The sequence below is a fragment of the Euleptes europaea genome, chromosome 19 (genome assembly GCF_029931775.1).
Source record: "Euleptes europaea isolate rEulEur1 chromosome 19, rEulEur1.hap1, whole genome shotgun sequence".
NCBI classification, from domain to species: Eukaryota; Metazoa; Chordata; class Lepidosauria; order Squamata; family Sphaerodactylidae; genus Euleptes; species Euleptes europaea.
In genome coordinates, this window is record NC_079330.1 from 36,693,205 (window position 1) to 36,719,043 (window position 25,839).

At 47.3% G+C, this 25,839-nt stretch overlaps 1 protein-coding gene across 1 annotated transcript in view; it reads left to right on the plus strand.

Moving 5' to 3' along the window:
- Nucleotides 1-9,619: 9,619 nt before the first annotated feature.
- Nucleotides 9,620-25,839, plus strand: part of SGSM2 (small G protein signaling modulator 2) — a 138,910-nt gene continuing 122,690 nt past the window's right edge. The window contains exon 1 of the mRNA XM_056865427.1: nt 9,620-9,691. Within this exon, the coding sequence (XP_056721405.1) occupies nt 9,628-9,691 (64 nt within the window). The 5' untranslated portion in view covers nt 9,620-9,627. The remainder of the gene's footprint in view (nt 9,692-25,839) is intronic.

Consider the following 25,839-nt stretch of genomic DNA (forward strand, 5'->3'; position numbering starts at 1 on the left):
ACATAATTTCAACAACATAGAATTAAATTCTCTTTATTTAGAACATGGCAGAAATACAAACATCTTCTCGAACCAAAGACACCGATGTGGATATCATCACAAGAAATGTTGACATTACGACCACTTAGGCCCGCACAATTTATCACGTACCAGGATCTTTTAAAGTGGGAAGGTAATAAATGCTCACTGAAAGACTATGAGGAAGTAAAGGACCTCCTGACCTGGTTTCAATATCACCAGATCAACTCTGTTTTATTCAGGATTTGAAAACAGGATTTTCCAAAAATCAACTTTTCACAAACTTTTATTGGATACAAATGACCATCTTCTATCCAAGATATATAAATTACCATTGGAAATTTATTGTGAGCAAGAACTATGATTACCTGTGCACAAACGCTTGGCCATGATATATTATTGGATAAATGGGAAAGACTTTGGTCTCGAGATATGAAGCTTATTCTTGCTCAATCATTAAGAGAAAATATCTACAAAATGATGTATAGGTGGTATTTAACACCTAAAAAGATGGCAGCGATTTACAAATCAATGTCCCCAAAGTGTTGAAAGTGCAATATAGAAATAGGTTCATTTCGCCATATGTGGTGGACCAGTGACAAAGCAAAAAACTTTTGGGACATGATCTACAATGAAATAAGATTGATCATAGAGAACAATATACCTAAAACACCTGAGATGATGTTACTTAGTATGATACCAGATTCTATCTTAACTCAGAGATCATTTTTAATCTATGCCACCACTGCCGCAAGATTGATTTATGCAGCTAAATGGAAATTGACAGACATTCCAGACAAAAAAGACTGAATACAAAAGTTGTTGGAACTGGTGGAAATGGCAAAACTTACAGCATTGATAAATCAAAAAGATAATATTCAATTTATGGGAGAATGGGAGGCATGGAGAATTTATTGTGAAAATGAATTTCAAATGGGAGAATTTAAAGGTTATTCATTGATCTAATCAATTTTTATTATTATTAGGGATGTCTTTATATTAAAATATAGTTATTTTAATAAGGTCAATTTCAAGACGGATAATAGTTATATATGATTTGATAACACAAATTTATTTTATTTGATTTCGATATAAAAATTTATCTATATATATGTGACAATATTAGGATTAGAACCTTATACAAGAGAGTATATAAATTTATAATGAGATAGACGGAGATGAAGGGGAAGTCGTTATATTATATTTAGATATATTTGTATTTTCAACATTAATTCATTGTTCTTTACCCTTTTCAACGATTTTTAGTAATTGTTGAACTGTTTGTTTATTGTGAAAAATAATAAAAAATTATTATATAAAAAAGAAGCTATCTAAGCTCTTAGTAGGGGCTGATAGAAAAATTGTAGAAGGGGTAGACAGAGTTCTCAAGGCGTCCTCATTCCTAGCAGATGCCTCCCTGGACGCACGCTCCTTCTCAACCAGGTCAGTAGCTGCTAATACAGCAGTCTGCAGGGGACTCTGGCTTAGAGCTTGGCAAGGTGGTTTCAAATCTAAATCCCTCCTACTAGCCCATCCGCTACAGGCGGGTAAGCTCTTTGGAGACCGTCTTGATGAGATCCTTACAGACTCTAAAGACAAAAATCATGCTATGGCAAAGCCATACAAGAAAAAGAGTAAAGCCTTCCAGCAGCCCTTTCGATCTAGCCACACCTTACCACGCTATAGGCAAGATCAAAGGCGGCCCTCCTGGTCGGCCAACTGGCAGTCCTTTCGACGCACAGGGAGATATTCCCGTCCCTATCAAAATCAACAGTTTCAGGGAAACAAAGGGGACAAGTTCCCCAAGTCGGGAAAACAGTGACGCCATAGATGTTCCTGTGGGAGGAAGACTGCAGCAATTCCTCCCACAATGGCAAATTACTCAGCCTGGGTGCTGCAAATAATACAGGAAGGATACCTAATAGAGCTAAAGGCGAACCCACGGGACCTCTTTGTTCCTTCTCCCACCACTCGGTCACACACCAAACATCTCAGAACCCTGAAGGCCATATCAAACCTCCTGCAAATTGGGGCCATAGAAAATGTTCCCCCAACGGAACAACACCTAGGGGTGTACTCGATATTTTTCACAGTCCCCAAGAAGAATGGGGACTGGAGGGCCATCCTAGATCGGAAGTATTTAAACAGACGTGTACATTCCAGACACTTCAGGATGGAGACCCTGACATCTATTCTGGAGGCTCTCCAACACGATGCTTACATGACCTCCATAGATCTGCAGGAGGCTTATCTACACATACCCATACATCAATCGCATCAGACGTTCCTCCCTTTTGGCCTGGGGTTAGCTCCAAGGGTCTTTTCAAAGGTACTAGTGATCCTCGTAGCTGCACTGCCAAGAGAAGGGATTCAGCTGCACCCTTATTTAGACATGCTGATATGTGCCCCTTCCAAAAAGACATCCGCAGCGCATACGTCCAGGGTGATGCAAGTCCTGGAAGAACATGGCTACCTTGTAAACTGGGGAAAGCCATCTAAATCCATCTTGGCGTTTAGCTCACTTAGGAGTCATCATAGACACCACTGTCGACACCCTATTTCTTCTCGAAGAAAAAATCAAAAGGATCTCCACCATGGCAAAATCTTTCACCAAGGCCCAGTGGGGCCCACCTTATGTCACTGGCACGTCTCCGGGGACACATGATATCTTGCATCCCGGCAGTACCGTGGGCTCTTTTTCATGCCAGGCCACTTCAGTGGTTACTACGACCCCATCAGAGGTACATCACTCTAAAAAATGTCAAGATGGTGTTAATAGACTCCGTGGTCCGGAAGAGCCTGTCATGGTGGTCACAGCCATCCAACCTCAGAAAGGGCCTGATTTTCATCTTACCAGAAGTCATCCAAATCTACACAGATGCCTTCTGGAAGGTTGGGGGGCCACGATGGAAAATTCCATCATTCAAGGATCATTGTCTCCACTAGAAAGGAGATACCACATCAGCCTACTGGAGCTGAGGGCGGTCCATCTAATACTACTGCGATTCCAGCATTCTCTGTTTCAAAGACACATAATCAGAACAGACAATGTCGCTGCAAAGGCCCTCCTCAACATTCCATCAAGAAGCACGAAAGATCTTCAACTGGGCAGAGATAAATCTTCTGGCCTTTACTGGCAGAGCACATCCAGGGCATCCAGAATGTCCAGGCAGATTGGCTCAGCCGTTGCACCATTGACGAGGGGGAGTGGGCCTTGAGCACTCAAGTCTTTCAGATGCTGGAGGACAGATTTAGCCCCTTACAGGTGGACCTCTTTGCCTCCTTCCAGAATCGCAAACTGCCCCATTTCTATTCCAGGTTCTTCCATCCTCAGGCAGAACAGACGGACGCTCTCCTCTCTCCTTGGCCTCAAGGGAAGCTATTCGCCTTCCCACCTCTTCCGATTCTGCCAAGAGTCTCAGGAAGATAAGATCGGAGAGAGCATCTGTCATATTGATCATCCCGGACTGGCCATGGTATGCGGCCCTCACAGCCATGTCAACACAGAGACCCTGGCGCCTTCCCATTCTCCCTGACATGTTACAGCAGGGACTGATTCATCATCCCAACCCTGGCTGGTTCAATTTAGCCGCATGGGCATTGAGAGACAACACCTGAAGTCATTAGGATTAAGCAAAGAGGTTATTTGCACCATTCTAGAGGCCAGAAAACCATCCACCAGGAGAATCTATGATTATACCTGGAAGGCCTTTGCCCGATGGTGCCGTAGGAAAACCCTGGATCTATTATCCATCGACCTCCCAAATCTCCTAGCATTTCTCCAGAACAGGGCCAAACAAAAGCTTAGACTGGCCACCTTACGAAAACAGGTGGTGGCCTACAGAAATAGTAGCCATGTTTTTGAAGCAAGCTCTAATGATAAAAATCAAACAAAAAATATAATAGCTGCTATTCCGGTTACTTGTAGACACTCGTTTTCTATGTATACCTTATATTCACTGTACTCCGGCGTACCTCATTTTATTCATATTTATTGCTACAGATTTTGATATTGATGTTTTTATCATTTGCCAAATTCTGGAATACCTTGTACGATTTGTTATGCCAATAAAGGTTTTTGAATTTGAATTTGAATTGAGGTGGTGGCCATTTCCACAGTTATCACTTCCCTAGATGGTTTTTCATCAGGCCATCCACAAGTTAAAGCCTTTCTAAAGGGAGTCACCCAGTCCAACCCCCTGGTTGTGCATAGGTTTCCAACCTGGAGACTCAACGTGGTGCTGACAGCTCTAACCAAGCCACCGTTTGATCCCCTGTGTGAGGTGTCCACTTTGTCGCGATGAAGGTTATCTTTCTCACTGCCATCACATTGGCCAGAAGAATATCAGAGATTTGGGCCCTATCTGTTCGGAAGGATCGCTGTGTCTTCCATAAAGAGAAGGTAGTGCTGCGTCCAGACCCCACCTTCATCCCTAAGGTGAATTCACCTTTCCATCGCAAGCAAGAGATACATCTTCCTTCCTTCTTGGCCAATCCTATCACTCCAAAACAAAAAGAGTGGCACACCCTAGATGTGCGTAGGGCCATTGGTACATACATCAATCACACTGAACCGTTCAGAAAGTCGGAAAAGTTGTTTGTGTCAATATCAGCCCCTAATCAGGGTCTCAAGATGTCCTGACACACTGCTTGACTGTATAGAGTATCACAGAAGCCTACACAGCCTCAAAGCTACTGGTTCTGGCGGGCATAACTGCCCACTCTGTTGGAAGCGCCGCCGCCACAGCAGCTTACAATAACCAAGCCTCCGTGGATGAAATCTGCAAAGCGGCCACCTGGTCCACAATTTCGACCTTCGTGAGACTCTACCAAATTAATACCTTTTCCTCTGCAGAAGCATCCTTCAGTAGAAGGGTCCTACAGCACTTCATCGAAGATTAAAACTCCCACCCGTAATATAGCTCTTGGACATCCCGAGCTGCAAGATGCCCTTACCCTCAGAGCGAGAATGGAGCCTTGTTTACTCACCGAGAGGGTTCCTTCCGCTCTGAGGAAGAAGGGCATCTTGGCCCACCTGAATAGGAAACAGAGCCAGGGTGGCACATACAGTGGGACATTCACCCATTTAAATTCTCAGCTGAGTTAATTAGAAAGATTTTTTAATTAGAAAGGTATTTTCCCCACTTACCTTTTCACAAAAAACTTTAATATCGTTACATGTTTTTGAGTGTTTGTATCCGGTTCAGTTATATGTTATTTGATGTTCTCATGTTATGAATGTATACCTTCTCCTGTCTCTAGTATCTGTCTAGTGGAAAACTGGAAGCTGGGGCTATTCCCACCCTAGGAGACAGGACGTTAAAGATTAGTTTTGCCTCCCCTAGCAGTGGGCGTGAATAACCTGAGCTGCAAGATGCCCTTCTTCCTCAGAGTGGAAGGAACCCTCTCAGTGAGTAAACAAGTCTCTGTTCCCTCTGCCTTCTGATCCACCTGGAAAGCATTTGAGCTGAGTTGTTCACTGTGAAGTGTCAGTGCGGAAGAATCCTTATGGTGAGGCCCCTTGTCCCCATGGCTCTGATCCTTTCCTTCCTGAGCCTCTTCTTAATGTGCTCAGGTCACTGCAGACATCTTTCAGGAAATTTATCTCCTTGTGGTGTGAGCGCGATCGTTGTATTTTCCTCTTTCTGTGCTTGAAAAGTAGCTTAAAAGCTCAAGATTGCAGCTTGGCTGTCTTTAATGGACAGAGGCAGCTATTTATGACAAAGCTACTGGGTGTGTATTAAAGGAAAACCGAGAGAGTGGGCAAAGGTATCAACCCTCTTCCTTCCCACACCATATGGGAAGCATTTTCTGGAGCATTTTCCTTCCACTCTGGTGTACACGTTTCACTTTCTACAAGCAGGTAGGCATGTGTACATGTGGATCATCCCTCTTGCTGTGCCTAGTTGGGCCTTGGGATTGGATTCCAAACTATGCAATGGGTAACAAAACCTGGGCAACCACGCCTTTTTTAAAAAGGAAAACACCCTTTAAGAGGGGGACGTTTGGAGCAGAGAAACGGCATAAATGACACCTTTTCCCACCTGCTGGTGTTCTGATATCTCATTTCCAAGAAGTGTATGTCAGCCTAAGTATTTCTCCTCTCCAATTTACAGTCACAACAGCCCTGTAAGGTAGATTAGGCTGAGAGGAAGTAACTGGCCAGGGGATTTGCATCTCCCCAGTTTCAGTGCAACAAACTAACCCATTCCACCGCCCTGGCTCTCCGAAGTGTTTGCCCCATCCCCATGGAGGCCCAGGTGTGTATTTGCAAGGAAAACCTGATGTAAAAAAATACTTTGACTTGATTTGATTTATTAGATTTATAGACTGCCCTTTCCTGGACAAGCCAGGCTTAGAGCGGCTAACAACACTTTAAAACAATTTAAAAACCAATTCACACTTTACATGAAGTTTATAACAATAAAACCAGACTCCTTAATATATCTCTACTAACACCAATAACATAGCAGCAATAACATTTAAACCATTTGTGGCACCACAGCAGAGGTGGGGAAAGGGGGTGGGAGGGGAGGGGAGGCCAGCCAGATGGAAAATATTTTCCAAGGGAAGTTTGGAAACCACAAGAACAAATATAACAAGCCTGCCTTGGATGAAAGCAGACCGACCACCTGGTGGAGCTCAGTGCTGACTTCTCTAAGGGTCCCCAGGATCTCTCCAGGGACTCCAGGTAACAGGAGATGAAGAGAGAGCAGAACTCCTAAATTCCTACTTTTCCTCAGTCTTTTCTTGCGAGGGAAGAGGTGCTCAACATGGCATGAACAGAACACATGACGAGGGAAGGGAGTTGCAGCGGAGGATTGGCATTGGGGTAGTGCACAAACACCTAGTTTCTTTAAATGAAACAAGTCCTCTGGGCCAGATGAATTGCATCCAAGGGTACTCAAAGAATTTGCAGATGTAATTTCTGAGCCTCTGTCCATAATTTTTGAGAAGTCTTGGAGAACAGGTGAGGTGCCAGAAGATTGGAGGCGGGCAAATGTTGTCTCCATCTTCAAGAAGGGGAAAAGGGAGGATCCGGGTAACTACCGGCCCATCAGCTTGACTTCTATACCGGGAAAAGGTTTTGAACAAATCATCAGTCAGTCCTTGAGCATTTAGATAGGATGGATCTGATTACTAAGAGCCAGCACGGGTTTCTCAACAACAAGTCATGTCAGACTAATCTTATCTCTGTTTTTGACCTTGCTGGATCAGGGGAATGCTGTAGACATCGTTTATCTTGGCTTTTGATAAGGTTCCACATAGTATTCTAGTTGACAAATTGGGAAAATGTGGTTTAGATCCTATTACTGTTAGGTGGATCTGTAACTGGTTGACAGATCATGCCCAAAGAGTGCTAGTTAATGGTTCCTCATCCACTTGGAGAGAAGTGACTAGTGGAGTTCCTCAGAGATCTGTCCTGGGCCCTGTGTTGTTCAACATCTTTATAAATGATTTGCATGAAGGAACAGAGGGGATGCTTATTAAATTTGCAGATGATACTAAATTGGGAGGGGTAGCAAATATGGTAGAAGACAGAGCCAAGATACAGGATGATCTTGACAGGCTGGAGAATTGGGCTAAAACTAATAAAATGCACTTCAACAAAGATCAATGTAAAGTTCTGCATTTAGGAAGGAAAAATCAAATGCATAATTATAGGATGGGGGAGACTTGTCTGAGTAGTAGTATGTGTGAAAAGGATCTTGGGGTCTTAGTAGACCAAATACTGAACATGAGTCAGCAGTGTGATGCGGTAGCTAAAAAGGCAAATGTGATCTTGGGCTGTATCAACAGTAGTATAGTGTCCAGATCATGCGAAGTGATGATATCACTTTGCTCTGTTCTGGTTAGACCTCACCTAGAGTATTGTGTTCAGTTTTGGGTATCGCAATTTAAGAAAGATGTAGACCATCTGGAATGTGTCCAGAGGAGGGCAACAAAGATGGTGAGGGGTCTGGAGACCAAGTCCAATGAGGAAAGCCTGAAGGAGCTGGGTATGTTTAGCCTGAAGATGAGAAGACTGATAACCATCTTCAAGTACTTGAAGGGCTGTCATATAGAGGATGGTGCCGAGTTGTTTTCTGTTGCCCCAGAAGGTCGGACGAGAACCAACGGATTGAAATTAAATCAAAAGAGTTTCCATCTAGGCATTAGGAAGAACTTTCTAACAGAACAGTTCCTCATTGGAACAGGCTTCCTTGGGAGGTGGTGAGCTCTCCTTCCCTGGAGGTTTTTAAGAAGAGGCTAGATGGCCATCTGTCAGCAATGCTGATTCTATGAGGCAGATCATGAGAGGGAGGGCACCTTGGCCATCTTCTGGGCATGAAGTATGGGTCACTGGAGTTGTGGGGGGGAGGTAGTTGTGAATTTCCTGCATTGTGCAGGGGGTTGGACTAGATGACCCTGGTGGTCCCTTCCAACTTTATGATTCTATGACTCGGGCAGAGAAGAACGTTCTCAGCATCTCTGCCTCGTCACTCGGGGTGCCAGGGACTGAGTCTGGCACCTTTTGGCATGCGAGAAGTGTGCTCTGCCGTCGAACTGCTGCTCAAATTGCCTGCCTTCTCTAGTGTGGCTTATTTACTTCCTTTATTTCTACCCTGCCTTCCTCCCCAGCGGAGACCCAAAGTGGCTTACATTGTTCTCCTCAACTCTTTTTATCTCACAACAATCCTGCGACAGGTAGGTGAGGCTGAAAGTGTGTGACTGGCCTAAGGTCACCCCAGCAAGCTTCCTCTGTGGAGGGGGATTTGAACCTGGGTCTCTGAGATCCCGGCTGACATCCCCTACTGATAATTGCCCTGATAGGGAGGAAAGCAATTTCAAAATAATCTAGGTTAGAGCTCAGCCAATCAAGAGCCAAACAGTGTCAAAATTCAGAGCAAGAGACCAAAAAAGAGGCAGCATAGGAGAGGCCTTTGCATGCCTGAAACTATCTAACTTGACTACTGATAAATGACATGTCCATTAAGAATACATAAAGTCTCCACAGCCCAAACACTGGTTGTAGTGAGGCCTTTATCATGAAGTGGTACATATGGGGTCTCATAAAATGGAGCAAACATATCTGGGGTGGGGTGGGGAGCACCCTGTCCAGTTATTTTGGTGTGCTGGAATAAATCTGTTTATGGTTTGCACTTGGATTACTGGTAAAAAATATTTCCCTGTTGTTCCCTTCCCCTGTTGGTGATTCTAGTCTCTCTCCCCCCATCATATAGCTTAATTTAAGATTTCATTTTTGTGTTAAAAGAGCCGCATTTGGCTGTGGCTCTATAGGCTGTAGACTCCTGATGTAGGAGGAAGACCCTACAAGCAAGGGATTCAGTATTTTCCTATCTGCGTTTGTGTGGCCAGAGAGTGCTAATTGCTCTTATTTATTTGGTTTTGTACCCAGCCTTCACTCCCTGGCCAGAAGCTGGGCTCAGGGCGGCTCACAACAAAACAATCCATCACATGATATAATAAATATAATAAAACAGCATAAAATCACAAAATAAAACAATACAAAATTAATTCAAGTCCCTTAAAATACACATTATATAAAACAAAAATTACATAAAACGGTCTGATTATTTTCCCCTCCCTTTCCAGGTGAAACAGATAATGGAAGAGGCCGTAACCCGGAAGTTTGTGCATGAGGACAGCAGCCACGTCATTGCACTGTGTGGTAAGTGGGGGGCCCCTTCTAGTGACCAGCAATAGGGCGCCTCCTCGCAAAATGTGTGGTCAACTTGCAGCCCTTTCAGCCCCCGGACGCCGTGAGAGTGGCCGGCAGCCTCAGGCGACTGCGAGACCAGGCTAGACACCTTTCTGGAGAATGGCTCTGTCAATCGCTGGGGGCCATGAAGACGAAATGGAGCTTCTGCATTGAGAAGCAGCCTGTCTCTAAATACCAGTCGGGGGGCCTCCAGGACCTGCTTGTAGACATACTAGATCAGGGGTGGGGAACCTTTTTCCTGCCAAGGGCCATTTGCACATTTATAACATCATTCGGGGGCCATACTAGGTGTAGATCTCCCGGCGGTGGGGGGGGAAGAGGCTAGGGTTGCCAGGTCTCCAGCTACCACCTGGAGGTTGGCAAACCTAGGAGAGGCTCTGCAGAGGAGGGAGGGAGGCTCCCCCCCCCCACACACACACCTTCCCAGCTTTCCCCCCTCCTCCACACACACACACACATGCACTCACCGGGTTCTGCGCAAGCAGCACTGCGATCGGAGGAAGCCTTCCTGGCTTTCCCCCCTCCTCCACACACACTCACTCACTGGGTTCTGCACAAGCAGCCCGGCAATCGGGGGAAGCCTTCCCGGCTTCCCCTCCCCTCCACACACGCAGAGTCACCAGGCCATGCAAGCGGCCCAGTGCGATCAGGGGAAGCCTTCCCAACTTCCCACCTGCGCGCACGGACCTGTGGTGGCAATGGCGGCTTCCGCGGGCCACACCAAATGATGTCACAGGCCTTACATGGCCCATGGGCCGGAGGTTCCCCACCCATCTTAGATCATTCTGAGCTAGAGATCTGCCAGGACCCACGAAGGGCCTGACCAAATGATTTCGCGGGCCTTAAATGGCCCCCGGGCCTGACGTTCCCCACCCCTGGACTAGATGGACCTTTGGCCTGACCCTGCAGGGCTCACCTTAAATATTTCCCTGGATTCTAAGCAGAGCTCAGCTTTTCTTTACATTCTTTACTCATGGATTCATAGTTGTCCAGTAGTGCACATACTTTGAGCTTTTGGCTGTTACGAAAAACGTGTGAGAGAGCTAGACGACCCCCCCCAATGGAAAGCAAGCTTTGTTATCCAGAACGTGGTTATCAAAGAGCCACATTTTCACACTTTGCTGACATTGGATTGTTTGGGAAGTTTGGATGCAAAGCTGTTGTCCAGGCTGGGCTAATGTCAAGGAAGGAGGACGTAGAGGTAGGTGTGTGTGGGAGATGAAGGGCTGAAAAATGGTGATGTGTGTGTATCTAATTAATGTGGATATGCGCTGCTTTTTTCCCCAAGGGGGATGCAAAGTAGCCTAGAACATTGTTTGCTCCTCCTCCTTGTGAGGTAGGTTAGGCTGAGAGAGAGTGACTTGCCAAAGGTTATGTGCCGAAGGTTACATGGCAAAGTGGGGATTCGAACTTGGAGCCTCCAGATTAAGGTCCGACACACACACACACAGGCAGGTAGGTCTTTTTCTTAAGAAACTTACAAAGACATGGAGGCCAAAGCCATGTTGTTGCCGCTCCCCCAAAAACTGGATTCTGAGGTATACTTCCTCTTAATGTGGAGGTTCTGTTGTTCACTTTCCAGTGAGGGTCTTCTTGCTTGGGGGAAAAATGTGGCTTATTTTTGAAGCCTTTTCTGTCCCTCTTGAGAGACCACATAGAACCTGGGTGCTGTCATTACAATGACCCTCCCCCGCACCCCCCGCTTGACCATTTTGGACAGCATCCTACTTCCCACTGTGGCCCCTGCAGAATGCCTACAAGGGTGTTGAGGGCAAAGCCCACATTGTCCCTCAGCAACTGGGATTCAGAGGTATGCTGCCTCTTAACATGGAGGTTCTGTTGTTCAATTGCAGACTTAGGTCATCTTGTGTGCGTGCGTGGGGGGGATATTGGTTGTCTTGAGCATTTTAAAATTGCCTGGCTGGAAAGACCTCTGAGGGGCTGCTGCCAGTTATTGAGCTGGCATTGCTGTAGAGCAGTTTTGTGGGCTCCTTTCTCTTCTGGCCGGCTCCTTCTCGTCTTGCGCTGGAGCTGACCATCTCAGACTGCTGCTGTGAGGAACTGGCTGTTATTACATTTGATTGACGCTTGCTGCTCAAAGGTAATGATTTTTGATTGATTCATCATTTTAAGAAAATAAAAAAGATCCCCCCGCTAGGCCTCTTTTCTTGTGGGAAGGCTGGTTTTGGAGTTATTGCCTTGTATTGTGGGTAGCAGTTTATTGACAATAATTCTTTGCGATTGCCTGGTTAGCAGCCCCAATTGCAAAGCAGTGAAATTCTAGAGGTGGCTCCACAGCCCAGGCTGCAGAGGGTACAGCCGAGTTAATCTGCTGCAGCAAAAACAGCAGAGTGTCTCCCTCACCCCGTAAAGGCCAACAAATGTGTCGTGGCCAAAGAGACACTTCATCCACTGCATGGAGTGTTATCCTGGGTTGAGACAGATATATACAATAAGCACAGTGGCAGTAACTGGTGATGACTCAATCTCCCTGGTTTGGGCATTCTAATTTATTTTATTCGGATATTTATACCTTGCTTTTCTTCCCAAAGGGGACCCAAAGCAGTTTACAATATTGTTCTCCCCACCACTATTTTATTCTCATGTCAACACCCTGTGAGGGAGGCTAGGTTGAGAGAGAGTAACTGATCAACCAGCAGGGCTTGCATGGCAGAGGGAGGATTTGCACCTGGGTCTCCCAGATCCTAGTTAAACAGTCACTCCAGCATGTTGGCCCTCACACCTGTAGTGGTGGAGAAGACTTTGTTCTTGAAGAATGGAATCCATCTGCTAATAAATTCTGCTTCTTTTAGTCCATGTATTTATTCATTCAGTAAATTTATACCCTGCTTTCCTAAGTTATAAATAATGCCCAAAGTGGCTTATAAAAGAATGATGATGAGCTCAAAACTGTAGCCCCCCGAAACCTATCTAAAAGCAGTAAAAAGCAATACTCAGCAGTAAAAATTAACAGGTGGCAAAAAGTAATAATTGTAGTCAGTTAACAGAAGTTAATAAAATACGATAATCAAGAGCATTTAAAAACCCTGATAGATTAAATGTCAGGTCAGTGTGGAGAAGTGCTTCAAGTGTTCTGGACCAGAAAGGTCTTCACAAGGCTGTGGCGGGGAGGGGGCCAGGCAGGCTTCCTTGGGCAGAGAGTTCCTCGGTCCAAGACTTACAGCTGAAAAAGCCCGTTTCGTTTCCCTTAATGCACACAAGGCCGGAGAAGCAGACTGCTGGTGCGGGCAGGCCATCCCATCCACCAGCCCCCCTCTCCAGGGCAAGGGAGCTGTGTGCTCCTGCTGCAGAAGCACTTCTTGCAGAGGAGAAAAGCCCTCTTCTTTCCTCTGCAGAGATCTCGGGAAGGGGAAAGCAAGGAGGATTTCTCTGCTGGACTTTTGCAGGTGAGGAAGAAAGACCCACTCCCCCTTCCTTCCTGCTGTATAGGCACCCCCCAAGTTTTCTGTGGAAGGAAGTGGGGGTTTCTCTCTTCCTGTCAAGCTTTTCTAAGAGGCCCCTGTGGGTCCGGCACAAACTGCCCAGCGTGACAGCAACCCTCCCCCGATTCTCTGTGGGGGCCACATAAAGAAAGAAGAGGCTCGGCAGCTGCCCCCCAGTAATGGCTTGCATGTAAGCCACGCCACAGTGAGCAGATCTTGAAGTGATGGGCATGAGCCAGTGGAGCGTAGTGGGTAGAACGGGGACACCTGGGTTCAAATCCCCTCTCGGCCAGTTCCCCTTGGGCCTCTCACTCTCTCGTGGCCTGATCTGCTTTACAGGTTTGTTGTGAGGATAAAGCGAAGGAGAGGGAGCCCTTGCACGCCACTGTGAGCTGCTTGGAAGTAGGGCAGGATTAAAAATGTGCTAGATGGATATGTAAACAATCCAACTCTTTGTGGAGATGAGCACGATCACCTGTTCTGTAACATAGTTAACTATAACATAGTTTTCTGTATTCTGAGGAACTCAGAATATAGAAAATTGTTGCCCAAAAAAGGGATTCAGAGCCGCTGAGTGTGGCAGTGATGGGCTGGAGCCTCAACAGTTGGGGTGTAATATCAATACTGTATCTCATTGTAATTGGGGAAAAATCAATGTGCATTTATATATGAAGGATAGAAGTCCTATTTCTAAAAAAAGTGGAGTCTGTCTGGTGCCGGTGCTGGCGAGAATCCCGTCTCTCGCGGAGTTCACAAAGCGGGATTTCCCCACATCTCCCTCCCGCTGCTGCAACTCGAGCCCCCTGATGTTTTGTTTGTGAGGGTCTTCTAGATCAGTGCAGGGTGAAGGCGGGGTGTGCGTGTCCTATATCTCAGCCCCATTTCCCTCCATGGCAATGCTGTTCTGTAGGAGGAACTGGTCAGATACCTGCCATCAGCTGGAAACATTCAGAAACAAAATGCAAGTCCTTGGTCACCTTTGAAAATCCAAACAGATTTATTGGCTTCTTGTTGGCTTGTGTGACAAAACTCTGCCCAGATCCCCTCTAATCCACCAAGCCAACTGCCTGGGGTGGGCAGCCTGCCAGACGGTTGGGTCAAGAATGGCAGTTCTCTGAGCCGTCGTGGGATGGAGCGACGTCTACCCGGACCTGTTGTGGCTGTGAGAAAGTCGCAGCTACTTTGTTGCTCTGCCTCTCTGTGGTCAGGGCAGTCCGGATGCTGGGAGGAGGGGGTCGGGGGCAGCAGAGACCCCTTCAGGATGGGAGCTGGAAATCTGGGCAGGAACAGGGGGACGGAAGGGGACATTTCCTGCTGCGCATTTAATGGCTTGCTGTGTAAGGCTACGGAGGCCCCCTCCCGTGTGAAGTCTTGGCTAACTGGCATGGAGAGAGAGAGAGGAGGAAAGAGGGATCCTGCAGCCCTCTTCCACCTGAAGCTGTCTTTTGAGGATCGGGGACACAGGGAGATGGAAAAACTCCCTTGGGACCGCTGAAGCTGCCACAATAATGGTGGAGAGTGGGTGGAGGGAACTATGTATCTGCCTACCTGTTTGTTTCTAAAATGGAAGGTGTTTGGTTTGGGCTTATTTCTGAATGGAAACCCTGCCCTCCCCCCCCCCTTGAGAGCCAGCATGGTGTGGTGGTTCAGAGCTGCGGACCCTAATCTGGAGAGCCGACACTTGCTGACCAGACAGTTATTGTTTGTTTATATCCCGCCTTTCTCAATGGGGACACAACGTGGCTGACAGAATTCTCCTCTCCTCCATTTCAGCCTGTGAGGCAGGCGACGCTAAGGGAGCGTGACCAACCCATGGCCACCCAGCAAACCTCAAGCCTAGTTTTCCTAGATTCTAGTTTGCCACTTTAACCACTGCACCGCATGGTCTGTCAGCTCTTTTTTGCTGGTGGTTCAGCCGTGTAAAGGTTCAGTTTCCATATTAATTGTGGAGAAAGGGAGGGGGGGAAACGCCAGCATCTGCCCCCGTATCACTCTGTCTGTTTGCGAATCCAGAATTCAAACACCACCTGTCCCTTCAGGGAGCCAAACCTGACGTCTATGATTCTCTGCTTGCTCTGGATGGGTGATATTTACTTCCAAAATAGATACGCTGCCTCTCCAGAGACCGTATCCGATTGGGGCCAAAACAACCTTTTTAAAAATTTGCACAGCCAGTCAGAATCCTTGCTGGGAAAAAGCCCCACCCAGCCCTTTCCCCTTTCTAAAAACACTTGGTGGGCAGCAAGAAAGGTGTCCACAGGTGCCATGGTGCCCACGGGCTCCGTGTTGGGAACCCCGGATGTAGCTGATACCAGTACACTCTGTGAGTGCAAAGTCCCGCATGAGAGGTGGGACCCAGTTGCCATCGGCAGACTTGATCAGTTTTGGGGAGGCACTTTGGGCTGGGTTCCAGCACCCACAAGATGGGGGGAGCATAGTTCGATGCTTTGAATACCGCAGGTGAGGGTAGCACCTTGGATGGCACCTTGGCTAATTGAATGACACAATGCCAGGGCTTGAGCTTGAACGACTGTTTTCCGTGGGCGTCCTTTATTGGTGTCTCTGTCTCTCTTTCTCTCTCTCTCTCTCTCTCTCTGTCTCTCTCTCTCTCTCTCTCTGTGTGTGTGTATCCCTCCACTCTAAATCTGGCTCAGTGTCAGAATCCTTCGCTTACTATTTTGGAAACTGACCCCACCAGAGTGACTCATCCGCTGTAGGCAGAAGACTTCTGCCGAGATTAGAGTGAGATGTATGTTACTCTTTTGACTAGCAGAGTTGATTAGAAAACCTGTCTACCAACCAATGGGGGGTTATCTTTCTTTCTTGGGCTTCCTGGGTGCCAGGAACAATATATATTGAGAGGCAGTGTGGTGTAGTGATTAGTGTTGGACTGTGGTGGGACAGACCGGAGTTCAAATTCCTTCACCTCTAGGAAGTTTGTGAACAGTACGTTCCAAAGTTACTTTTCCTAGGCTTAGGCTGGAGTAACCCTGCGTAGGACTGTACTGTGAATGATCTTGGGTCAGTCGATCTCTCTCTCTCTCTCTCCCTCTCCCCCTCTCTCGCTCTCCTCTACACATGCACACACACCATCTGTTTCTGTTGGGCAGCCTAACCTACTTCACAGCGTTGTTGTAAGGATAAAAGGGAGGAAGTGCACCACATGTACTACCCAGAGCTCCTTGGAGGAAGGGTGGAATTTTTGAAAAAACCAATAAATCGATGTTGGCATTACACATTTTGGAAATGATAATGCTGATTGCAAGCCAATTTGTGTGTGTAAAGTGCCTTCAAGTCGCAGCTGACTTATGGCAACCCCTTTTTTGGGGTTTTCATGGCAAGAGACTAACAGAGGTGGTTTGCCAGTTCCTTCCTCTGCACAGCAACCCCGGTATTCCTTGGTGGTCTCCCATCCAAATACTAACCAGGGCTGACCCTGCTTAGCTTCCGAGATCTGACGAGGCTAGCCTGGGCCATCCAGGTCAGGGCAATTTAAGTCTCCCTTAAGTGGTAGAGAAAGTCAGCATATAAAAAAACCAACTCTTCAACTCTTGCAGGGCTGTTGTTTACTGAGTCAATGTTTGTGAAGAGCTGTGTGGTCATTTGAAATCTGCCATCTAAACACTGTCTGGTTAAACAGTCTCGGGAAAAAATGTTTCAGTTAAAACATTCTGATGCTGCTTTTCTGAAATTAATTGCTTCAAGGGGCTTATCATAGAATCATAGAGTGGTCATCTAGTCCAACCCCTGCACAATGCAGGAAATTCACAACTACCTCCCCCCCACCAACCCCCAACGACCCATACTTCATGCCCAGAAGATGACCAAGGTGCCCTCCCTCTCATGGTCTGCCTAAGGTCATAGAATCAGCATTGCTGACAGATGGCCATCTAGCCTCTTCTTAAAAACCTCCAGGGAAGGAGAGCTCACCACCTCCCAAGGAAGCCTGTACCACTGAGGAACCACTCTGTTAGAAAGTTCTTCCTAATGTCTAGATGGAAACTCTTTTGATTTAATTTCAACCCGTTGGTTCTGATCCGACCTTCTGGAGCAACAGAAAACAACTCAGCACCATCCTCTATATGACAGCCCTCCAAGTACTTGAAGATGGTTATCATATCCCCTCTCAGTCTTCTCTTCAGGATAAACATACCCAGCTTCTTCAACCTTTCCTCATTGGACTTGGTCTCCAGACCCCTCACCATCTTTGTTGCCCTCCTCTGGACACGTTCCAGCTTGCCTGCATCTTTCTTAAATTGCGATACCCCAAACTGAACACAATACTCTAGGTGAGGTCTAACCGGAGCAGAGCAAAGTGATAATCATCACTTCGCATGATCTGGACACTATACTTTTGTTGATACAGCCCAAGATCGCATTTGCCTTTTTAGCTATGGCATCACACTGCCGACTTATGTTCAGTGTTTGGTCTACTAAGACCCCTAGATCCTTTTCGCACACACTACTGCTAAGACAAGTTTCCCCCCATCCTATAATTATGCATTTCATAGAATCATAGAGTTGGAAGGGACCACCAGGGTCATCTAGTCCAACCCCCTGCACAATGCAGAAATCTCACAACTACCTCCCCCCTACACCCCCAGTGACACCCACTCCATGTCCAGAAGATGGCCAAGATGCTCTCCCTCTCATCATCTGCCTAAGGTCATAGAATCAGCATTGCTGACAGATGGCCATCTAGCCTCGCCTTAAAAACCTCCAGAGAAGGAATGCTCACCACCTCCCGAGGAAGCCTGTTCCACTGAGGAACCGCTCTAATGGTTATAAAATACTTCCTAATGCCTAGATGGAAACTCTTTTGATTGAATTTCTCGCTCTGGAGGAGGTGGGCATCCTCATGATGGGTGTTTTCCTTCCTTTGCTCTGGTAGGCAGAAACAAAAACTTTGACTTCCTGTCTCCTGAGGGAAGTTCTTTTCCTGCCTCACTAAGGGAGAGCAGATTTTTTTGCAACTCTCTGCTGTTAGCCTTAGGAAATTATATTCTAGTCCAGGGGTGGGGAACCTTTTTTCCACCAAGGGCCATTTCGATATTTATAACATCATTCGCGGGCCATACAAAATTATCAACTTAAACATTAGCCGACCAAGCCCCAAGCAGGCCGCTGCCCAAGATGACCCCTCTGGGTGGGCAAGCAGGCAGGAATCCAGCCAGTGGCGCACTTGCCCACCTGGTGGTACAGGATGGTCTGTTGCACCAGCCAGGCGTAGCCGTCCAGCCACACACCGGAGTTGCTCCTGCTCTGCATGGTCGGGGCCGGATTCTACAGCCAGCTCCTGCTACCCCCGCCTGCAGGGATGAAATGAGGACACACTGGCTAAGAACTCCGTGCGTTCTGGCCTTGCCCCCTTTAACTCCTCCATTGTCGCTACTTCCACCCCCAGCCCTCTTGTATTACAGAGGGAATAGATTTCTCCATGGCCTGGGTGGGAAAGGGTTAACACAGTTTCTTGGGAGGTCCTAGCACCTCCATAGCTAACTACTCTTCTGCAAGGGGGGAAAAGGTTCCTTTTCTCTGCAAAACAAACATATCTGCCTTGAATAAAGGCTATTCCTGTCTGCGAGAGGGGGTGGATCACCAGTCTTAGATCCTTCTGAGCTAGAGATCTGCCAGGACCCACGAAGGGACAGACCAAATGATTTTGCGGGCCTTAAATGGCCCCCGGGCCTGACGTTCCCCACCCCTGTTCTAGTCTATCCATTCTATTTCTACTCTAAATTTTACCTTACCCTTTCTACTCTATTTCTCTGACCTTACAGACTTTAGTCTTCTTTTTTTAGTAGTTTAACCTCCCAGTAGGGTTTTTCCCACCAAAACAAGATGGCGAATGCTAAACAAGATGCCTATATTGCTCCGGAGGACTTGGACCCAGGCTTGCTGGTGCCCTCAACTCAAGCGGAGCAACCCCCTGGCAGCCATCCAGGTGGCTCTAAGGGGAAGAGTAAGAAAGCGGGAGCCGGTTCCTTTAAAAGGAAAAGAGTCGGCTCGACTTGTGGCGATAGAGGTGCCAAAAAGATCAGCGTGCCTACGGCTCCCCATGGACTTACTGCCACCGCGCAGGTCTAACGTGCCTCTCCAGAGCGGCTCAGAGACTGCAGCGGCTGCATCTTCTGTCTCACCGCCCCAGACTGCCTTCTTCCTTCCTTCTCCCACCTTTCTTTTTTCTTTCAACCTCCTTCCTTCCTTCCTTCCTTCCTTCCTTCCCCCTTCTTTCTTTCTCACCCCCTTCTTCCTCCCTCCCTCCCTTCCTTCCTTCCTCCCTTCCTTCCTTCCTTGTTCATGGGCAAAGAGATTTTTGTCCATGGGCAGAGTAACAGAAAGTGTGTTGATGTCTTCTTTCTTTCTTTCTCTCCCCCCTTCTTCCTTCCTTCCCCCTTCTTTCTTTCTTCTCCCCTCTTTCTTTTCCCCCCTTCTTCCTTCCTTCCCCCCTTCTTCCTTCCTTCCTTCCCCCCTCTTTCTTTCCCCCCTGCTTCCTTCCTTCCCCCCTTCCTTCCATGTTCGTGGGCAAAGAGATTTTTGTTCATGGGCAGAGTAACAAAGTGTGTTGATGTCTTCTTCCTTCCTTCCTTCCTTCCTTCCTTCCTTCCTTCCTTCCTTCCTTCCTTCCTTCCTTCCTTCCTTCCTTCCTTCCTTCCTTCCTTCCTTCCTTCCTTCCTTCCTTCCTTCCTTCCTTCCTTCCTTCCTTCCTTGTTCATGGGCAAAGAGATTTTTAAGAGAAAATGTGTTGATGTCCTTTCTCTCTCTCTCTCTCTCTCTCTCTCTCTCTCCCTCCCTCTTTTTCTTTCTTTTCTTCCTTTCATCCCTATTATTTATTTATTATTTATTTATTTACGTACACATGGCCCGGCCCGACCAAGTTACATTTCTGTCATACCCGTCCCTCCTAACAAATGAGTTCGACACCCCTGCTTTATAAAATGGGGTGTGGACAAGCCTGCCTCAAGTCCCTGTATCTTTTCCTCCAGCAGGGCTACCAACTTACACTTGCTGCAAGTGTAATTATTGTTACCCTCAGGTAAAAATGCCCTGACCTGGATGGCCCAGGCTAGCCTGATCTCGTCAGATCTCAGAAGCTAAGCAGGGTCAGCCCTGGTTAGTTTTTGGATGGGGGACCACCAAGGAAGACCAGGGTTGCTGTGCAGAGGAAGGCACCGGCAAACCACCTCTGTTAGTCTGTTGCCATGAAAACCCGAAAAGGGGTCGCCATAAGTCGGCTGCGATTTGATGGCACTATACACACACACACAGGTAAAAATACAAACATGCCACAGACCTTGCATGTTACTGCCTCGGCTCCCTCACTAGCCACACTGCTGTGATCCATTGATGAAGTTGCTCAGTGACTTCCCTGATAGCTCTCCTGACACACCGCCTCTCAAGACACCCTGCTTGAGAAAAAAAAACACTCAACAGATATAAAATGTAGTAACTTGTCAGCTGCCTACGGGGCCCCCAGGCAGTGCCGGATTTACGTATAAGCTAAACAAGCTTTAGCTTAGGGCCCCACTCTCTTGGGGCCCCCAAAATTTTTTAAAGGAAATAATAATTATTTCACTATTAATATACTTCTTCTTAATTGTATTTCAGTTCAACATTTACTTTGATAAAATACATATTTTGTTTTGGGCAAATGGCTTTAGGTACCTATTAGGTCCATAAATTACCATATAGCATATATTCAACACAAAAAACAGCGACAATTTGTTGTTGACAATGGACAGCTGGACATATAAAGGGCCCCATTACCTTCAATAGCTTAGGGCCTCATCAAACCTAAATCCGGCCCTGCCCCCAGGCCAGACCCCCAGGCTAAGGGCTCGCGCCTCTGGCGGGAGGAGCTTCCTAAAAGCTCTCAGTCCCACCCCTCATCAGCAGAGGGCGAAGCCAGCAATTAACCCCAAACACACTTGCCCTCCTCACTCAGGACACAGCAACTAAACAAAAGAACAAAGGGAATTACTCAGAAACCCCTCTTCAGGCAACCCGCCCACTCACTCACTCTCACACACACCAGCTGAGAAAAAAACAACTTGCACTGACCTTATGTTGAATGCAGTGATGACTGAGTTAGATCCAAACACTGCCCTTCTGCTCAGGCAAGTGGGTGGCAGAAGGATTTCCACCCTCTTCTCCGCGCAGACCCTTCTGGCACCTTTGGCGCCAGTCCAGAGTGTCCGCTCACCTGAAAGTGTGGCAGGGGCCGCAGAGATCGGCCCCCCGGAGCTGAGCTCTGCTTGCACTTATTTAGAGCCCACCTCAAGAAATCAATAAATGACTCTGAGGCATCCGTGAAGAAACAAAGAGAAATATAATGCATCCCCTCCCTTGAAGCTTGTGGATCGAAGGTCTGCCAGAATATATTACAGTTCCAGAGAGCGTGGGATCCCTCCCCCTTGTTCATACACATTAGAGGATTGTCAGAGGTTGCCTTTCGATGCCTTTGCTTCTAATGTCAGAGGTTGCCTTTCTGAGTCCTTGCCTTGCCATGCTTGGGCTGGCCCGTACAAGCGGTCAGGCTCCTGACATGAGTTAGGCCAGTGTTCGCATGTTTACTTTGATGTTCATTTGCTTTGAGATTCCCACTCCTTGTTCCTTCCCCCTCCCTTTGCTCCGACCCTGGATAGCTAACAAGCAATGCCGTGTTTAGGCTCCTGTTTCCCTCCTTCCTCCCATGCCCCGTTATCTATCTATGCCCCATGTTTCCCATGCCGTTTGAACCTGCAGCTGTGATGTAATCATGTAACCATGCTTTAAGTTGTGCCTTGTAGCCTTGCCTGTCATTAGCAGCTTAATGTCAGGTTCTCCAGCCAACCTGGGCAATTCCCAAAAAGTCACTTGCTCAGACAGCCAAGTCAGAAGCAGGTAAACTTTATTGTAGAAGCATCAGGTCAAGCTAAGGCAACTTGCAGTTTCAAAACTGCTAATGACTGGCAAGGCTACAGCAAAATAAAATAATCTAAATGAACCCCCTGCGTTGATCAATTGATCTAAAGTATTTGTATATTGCTTCTCAAACCAGATTCCATGTATACTGTTAGTTAAGAAACACACACACAACACCTTACAGGGTTGTTGTGAAGATAAAATGGAGGAGAGGAGAATGATGTAGGTTGCTTTGGGACCCTGTTGGGGTGAAAGGCAGAGTATAAATGAAGTAAATAAAGTAATAAATTGGTAATCTGGTTATCTTGAAGATACCAGCTCTGCTAAACAGCAGATGTGAGGATGTTACCATCTGGGTGTTCTGTGGACTTCATGGGTCAGCAGGCCAGATGTTAATACTGTTTGTAGTGGAGGCTCACGTCCACCACAACTGGTACATTCCAGCATGCTAGATGCTTGCAGAAGTGATCTGTGCCAGCTGGCTCAGCATGTGCTGTCGGAATGAGCACAAGTCGAGGAATCAGCAGCTGTCGTGGGAAGCCAGCAGAGGCAGTTGCAAACATCTGTCGTAACCTTTTAGATAAGGTCCTTCTGGTTTGGATTCCTGGGTTCTGGTTACAAAGAGTGAGGTGCCTGACATTGGAAAGCAGGCCTGGACCCTTTCCTGGTGTTAGAAACGCTTGAAAGAGAAGCCCCTGGGTGGCTGCTGGAGCCTGTCTGTGGTGCTGAACTGGTGCTTTTCAATTAAGTTTCTTGGTGGGGGTCGGGTGTCTCTCAGACAAGTTGGTTGCTGCTCTCCTTTTCTGTTTGCTAGCGCTCCGGTTAATTTGATGTCAGCCAGAGAGGGTTTTTTGGGGGGCCACTTACGACTGATACTCTCCTGTGGGACTTTGCACTCGTACAGTATTGTTATAAGCTACATCAGGGGTCTCCAGCACGATGCCCATGGGCGCCATGGGACCCACTGACGCCTTTCCTGCTGCCCACCGAGTGTTTTTAGAAAGTGGAAAAGGCTGGGTGGGGCTTTTTCTCCAGCAAGGCTTCTGATTGGCCCTGCAGATTTTTTTAAGTGTTGCTTTGGCAACAGCTGCTACTGCAGCAAAGGATCTTCACTGGGTGGCTGAAGGTGCGCAGTCCAGCAGCCATTTTGTGACTGGTTCGACCTCCTGCGGCAGCCATTTTGTGGCTGTGCCCACCACACGGTGTCCGGATTCCAAAGGTGGCCCCAAGGTCCAAGAGGTCACGGACACCTGAGCTACATGCCAAATTGTGTAGCTACTTTGCATGGAGAGCAGCCCAGTTTAAATGAGACAAAACTTTTTTTGGGGGAGGGGGGCTTTGTCAGGCCCAATGGGTAAAGCAAGGCTAAGAGGAGAGCTGCCCAGTGGTTCTTATTTGCTACCAAAGGGGGTGGGGGGGGGGGAAAGCAGAGCATTGTTGTATTTTGTTTAATTAAAGGGAAAAAAGGACATTACAGTGCTAGATTTTTTTTTTAATATCTAGAAGTTCCTGGATAGGAACAGAGAAAGCAGTATAATTAGCACTCCAGTTTTGGGGAGAGAGAAAAAAATCACATTTACTCCTCTGTGCCCAGTTTGATATGAGCCAGGCTTGTTAATTCTTTCTAATGTGCATCTCTTCCCACAAGTCATTTTGATCTATTAATCATATTTTTCTTCTGTCATTCCTTCTTAGAGATCTGGGCAACATGCAATATTCTCCCCCCTTCCATTTTATGATCCCAATAACCCTTTGAGTTAGGTCAAGGTGCCAGTGTAATTGAGTGACTGGCTCAGCGTCATCCAGCGAGTTTACGTCAGAGTGTGAATTCAATCCTGGAACTCTGCAGTGCTAATCTGTTATACCACACTCTCTGGAGGGGCAGTTTAAATCTCTTTGGTGCTTATCCCCAATAACGTTTGTAGTGACTAACAAGCTGACTATAAAATATCATTTTTTTAAAGAGAACACGGTGTCAGCCCTTGGCCCACAGAACCAGAAATCACCACAAAGTCGTATAGAGTCCAAACAGATGGTTTTTACTGATCAAATAGGCATACAGTGCAAACGAATAAAATGACAGCTATGAAAGGCTCACTAGCTGGGAGATATTATAAGGCAGGAAAGGCGGGAGATTACACGCAGGAATACAGTTTCCCAGGAGCTGAGTTCCCAGGCTTAGGCATGCGACCTTGGGGGGCAGACAATACAGCACAGAGACAGAGGCAATAACGAAACCGAGATAGCAGCCTGACATTCTGCTCCCCTCAAGGCCCCCTCCCAGTTCGCAAGGGGGCTGGCCTGTTCGGGTAAGCAATGTGAAAGGCGTCGACGAGGTCGGGGGCGGAGACATCCCGTGCGCGCACCCATTCGTCATAGGCAGGGGGGAAATGTTTCCAACGAACTAGATATTGGAGAGTGCCATGGTGAATACGGGAGTCAAGGATCTTGGAGACTTCGAAGTGTTCTTCCCCCCCCACCATGATGGGTTGCGCAGGCGGTGGGTCCGGATGCCACCGTGGAGAAGCAACATGGGGTTTGAGGAGGCTTATGTGGAAAACAGGATGCACACGCCTCAAGGATTTGGGGAGAGCCAGTTCCACTGTGACAGGGTTTATGACCCGAGTAATGGGGAAAGGGCCAATGAATTTGGCGCTGAGTTTATGGCACGGTTGGGTGGAACGGAGGTTTTTGGTGGAAAGGTAAACCAAAGCACCCACTTGCAGATCACCCCCGGGGGAGCGATGTTTGTCAGCTTGCGCTTTGTATTTACGTTTGGCCCGGTCGAGGTTGCTAACGAGCCAGGGCCAAGTGGTACGGAGGGCGTGTGCCCAGGAGGCAATGTCGGGGTTCCCCTCCCCCTCTACATCATCTGTAGGAACGATGGGACTGAAATCTTGTCCATACACAGCAAAAAACGGGCTAAAACCTGTGGATTGATGCATGGCATTATTGTAGGCATATTCTGCTAAAGGTAACAGTTCCACCCAGTTATCCTGGTGGTAGTTAACATAACAACGCAAATAACATTCGAGTACAGCATTGACACGTTCAGTTTGACCATCAGTTTGAGGATGGTATGCACTAGACAATCCCTGTTCCACCCCCACCAACTTGAGGAAAGCTTTCCAAAACTTAGAAACGAAACCACTTCCGCGGTCACAAATTATTTTACGCGGAAACGAATGTAAACGAAATATATGCGTCACGAAGAGGCGGGCCAGTTTCTGAGCAGAGGGGATCCCTGCACATGGAATCAAATGTATTTGCTTAGAAAACAAATCAGTAACAACCCACAACACAGTTTTACCCCCACTGAGAGGGAGATCAGTCATGAAGTCCATAGCAATCACTTCCCAAGGTCTGCTGGGCGTTTCAAGAGGTTGTAGCAATCCCGGGGGTTTGCCCTGCGATCGTTTCGCAGCGGCACAAACGGGACAGCTGCGGATGAAGGAGTCAATGTCGGAACGCATTCCCCCCCACCAGAACTGTCTGCGCAATAAGTGAAGGGTCTTCAGAAACCCAAAGTGCCCAGCTGTTTTGGCTCCATGAGCTAAATGTAAAACGTCCTTCCGGAGAGCTTTGGGTACATACAATTTTGAGTCTTTGTACCAGGACCCCCCTTGTTCCAAAACACCAGGAGGTAGGGTATGAGCGGAACGTTCTAAAAGGCACTGGTCCCGAAGGACAGTTAAAAAGGATTCGGAGATGGGGAGCTTGGAGGGAGCCCCCCCGTCGGTCCTGGAGATC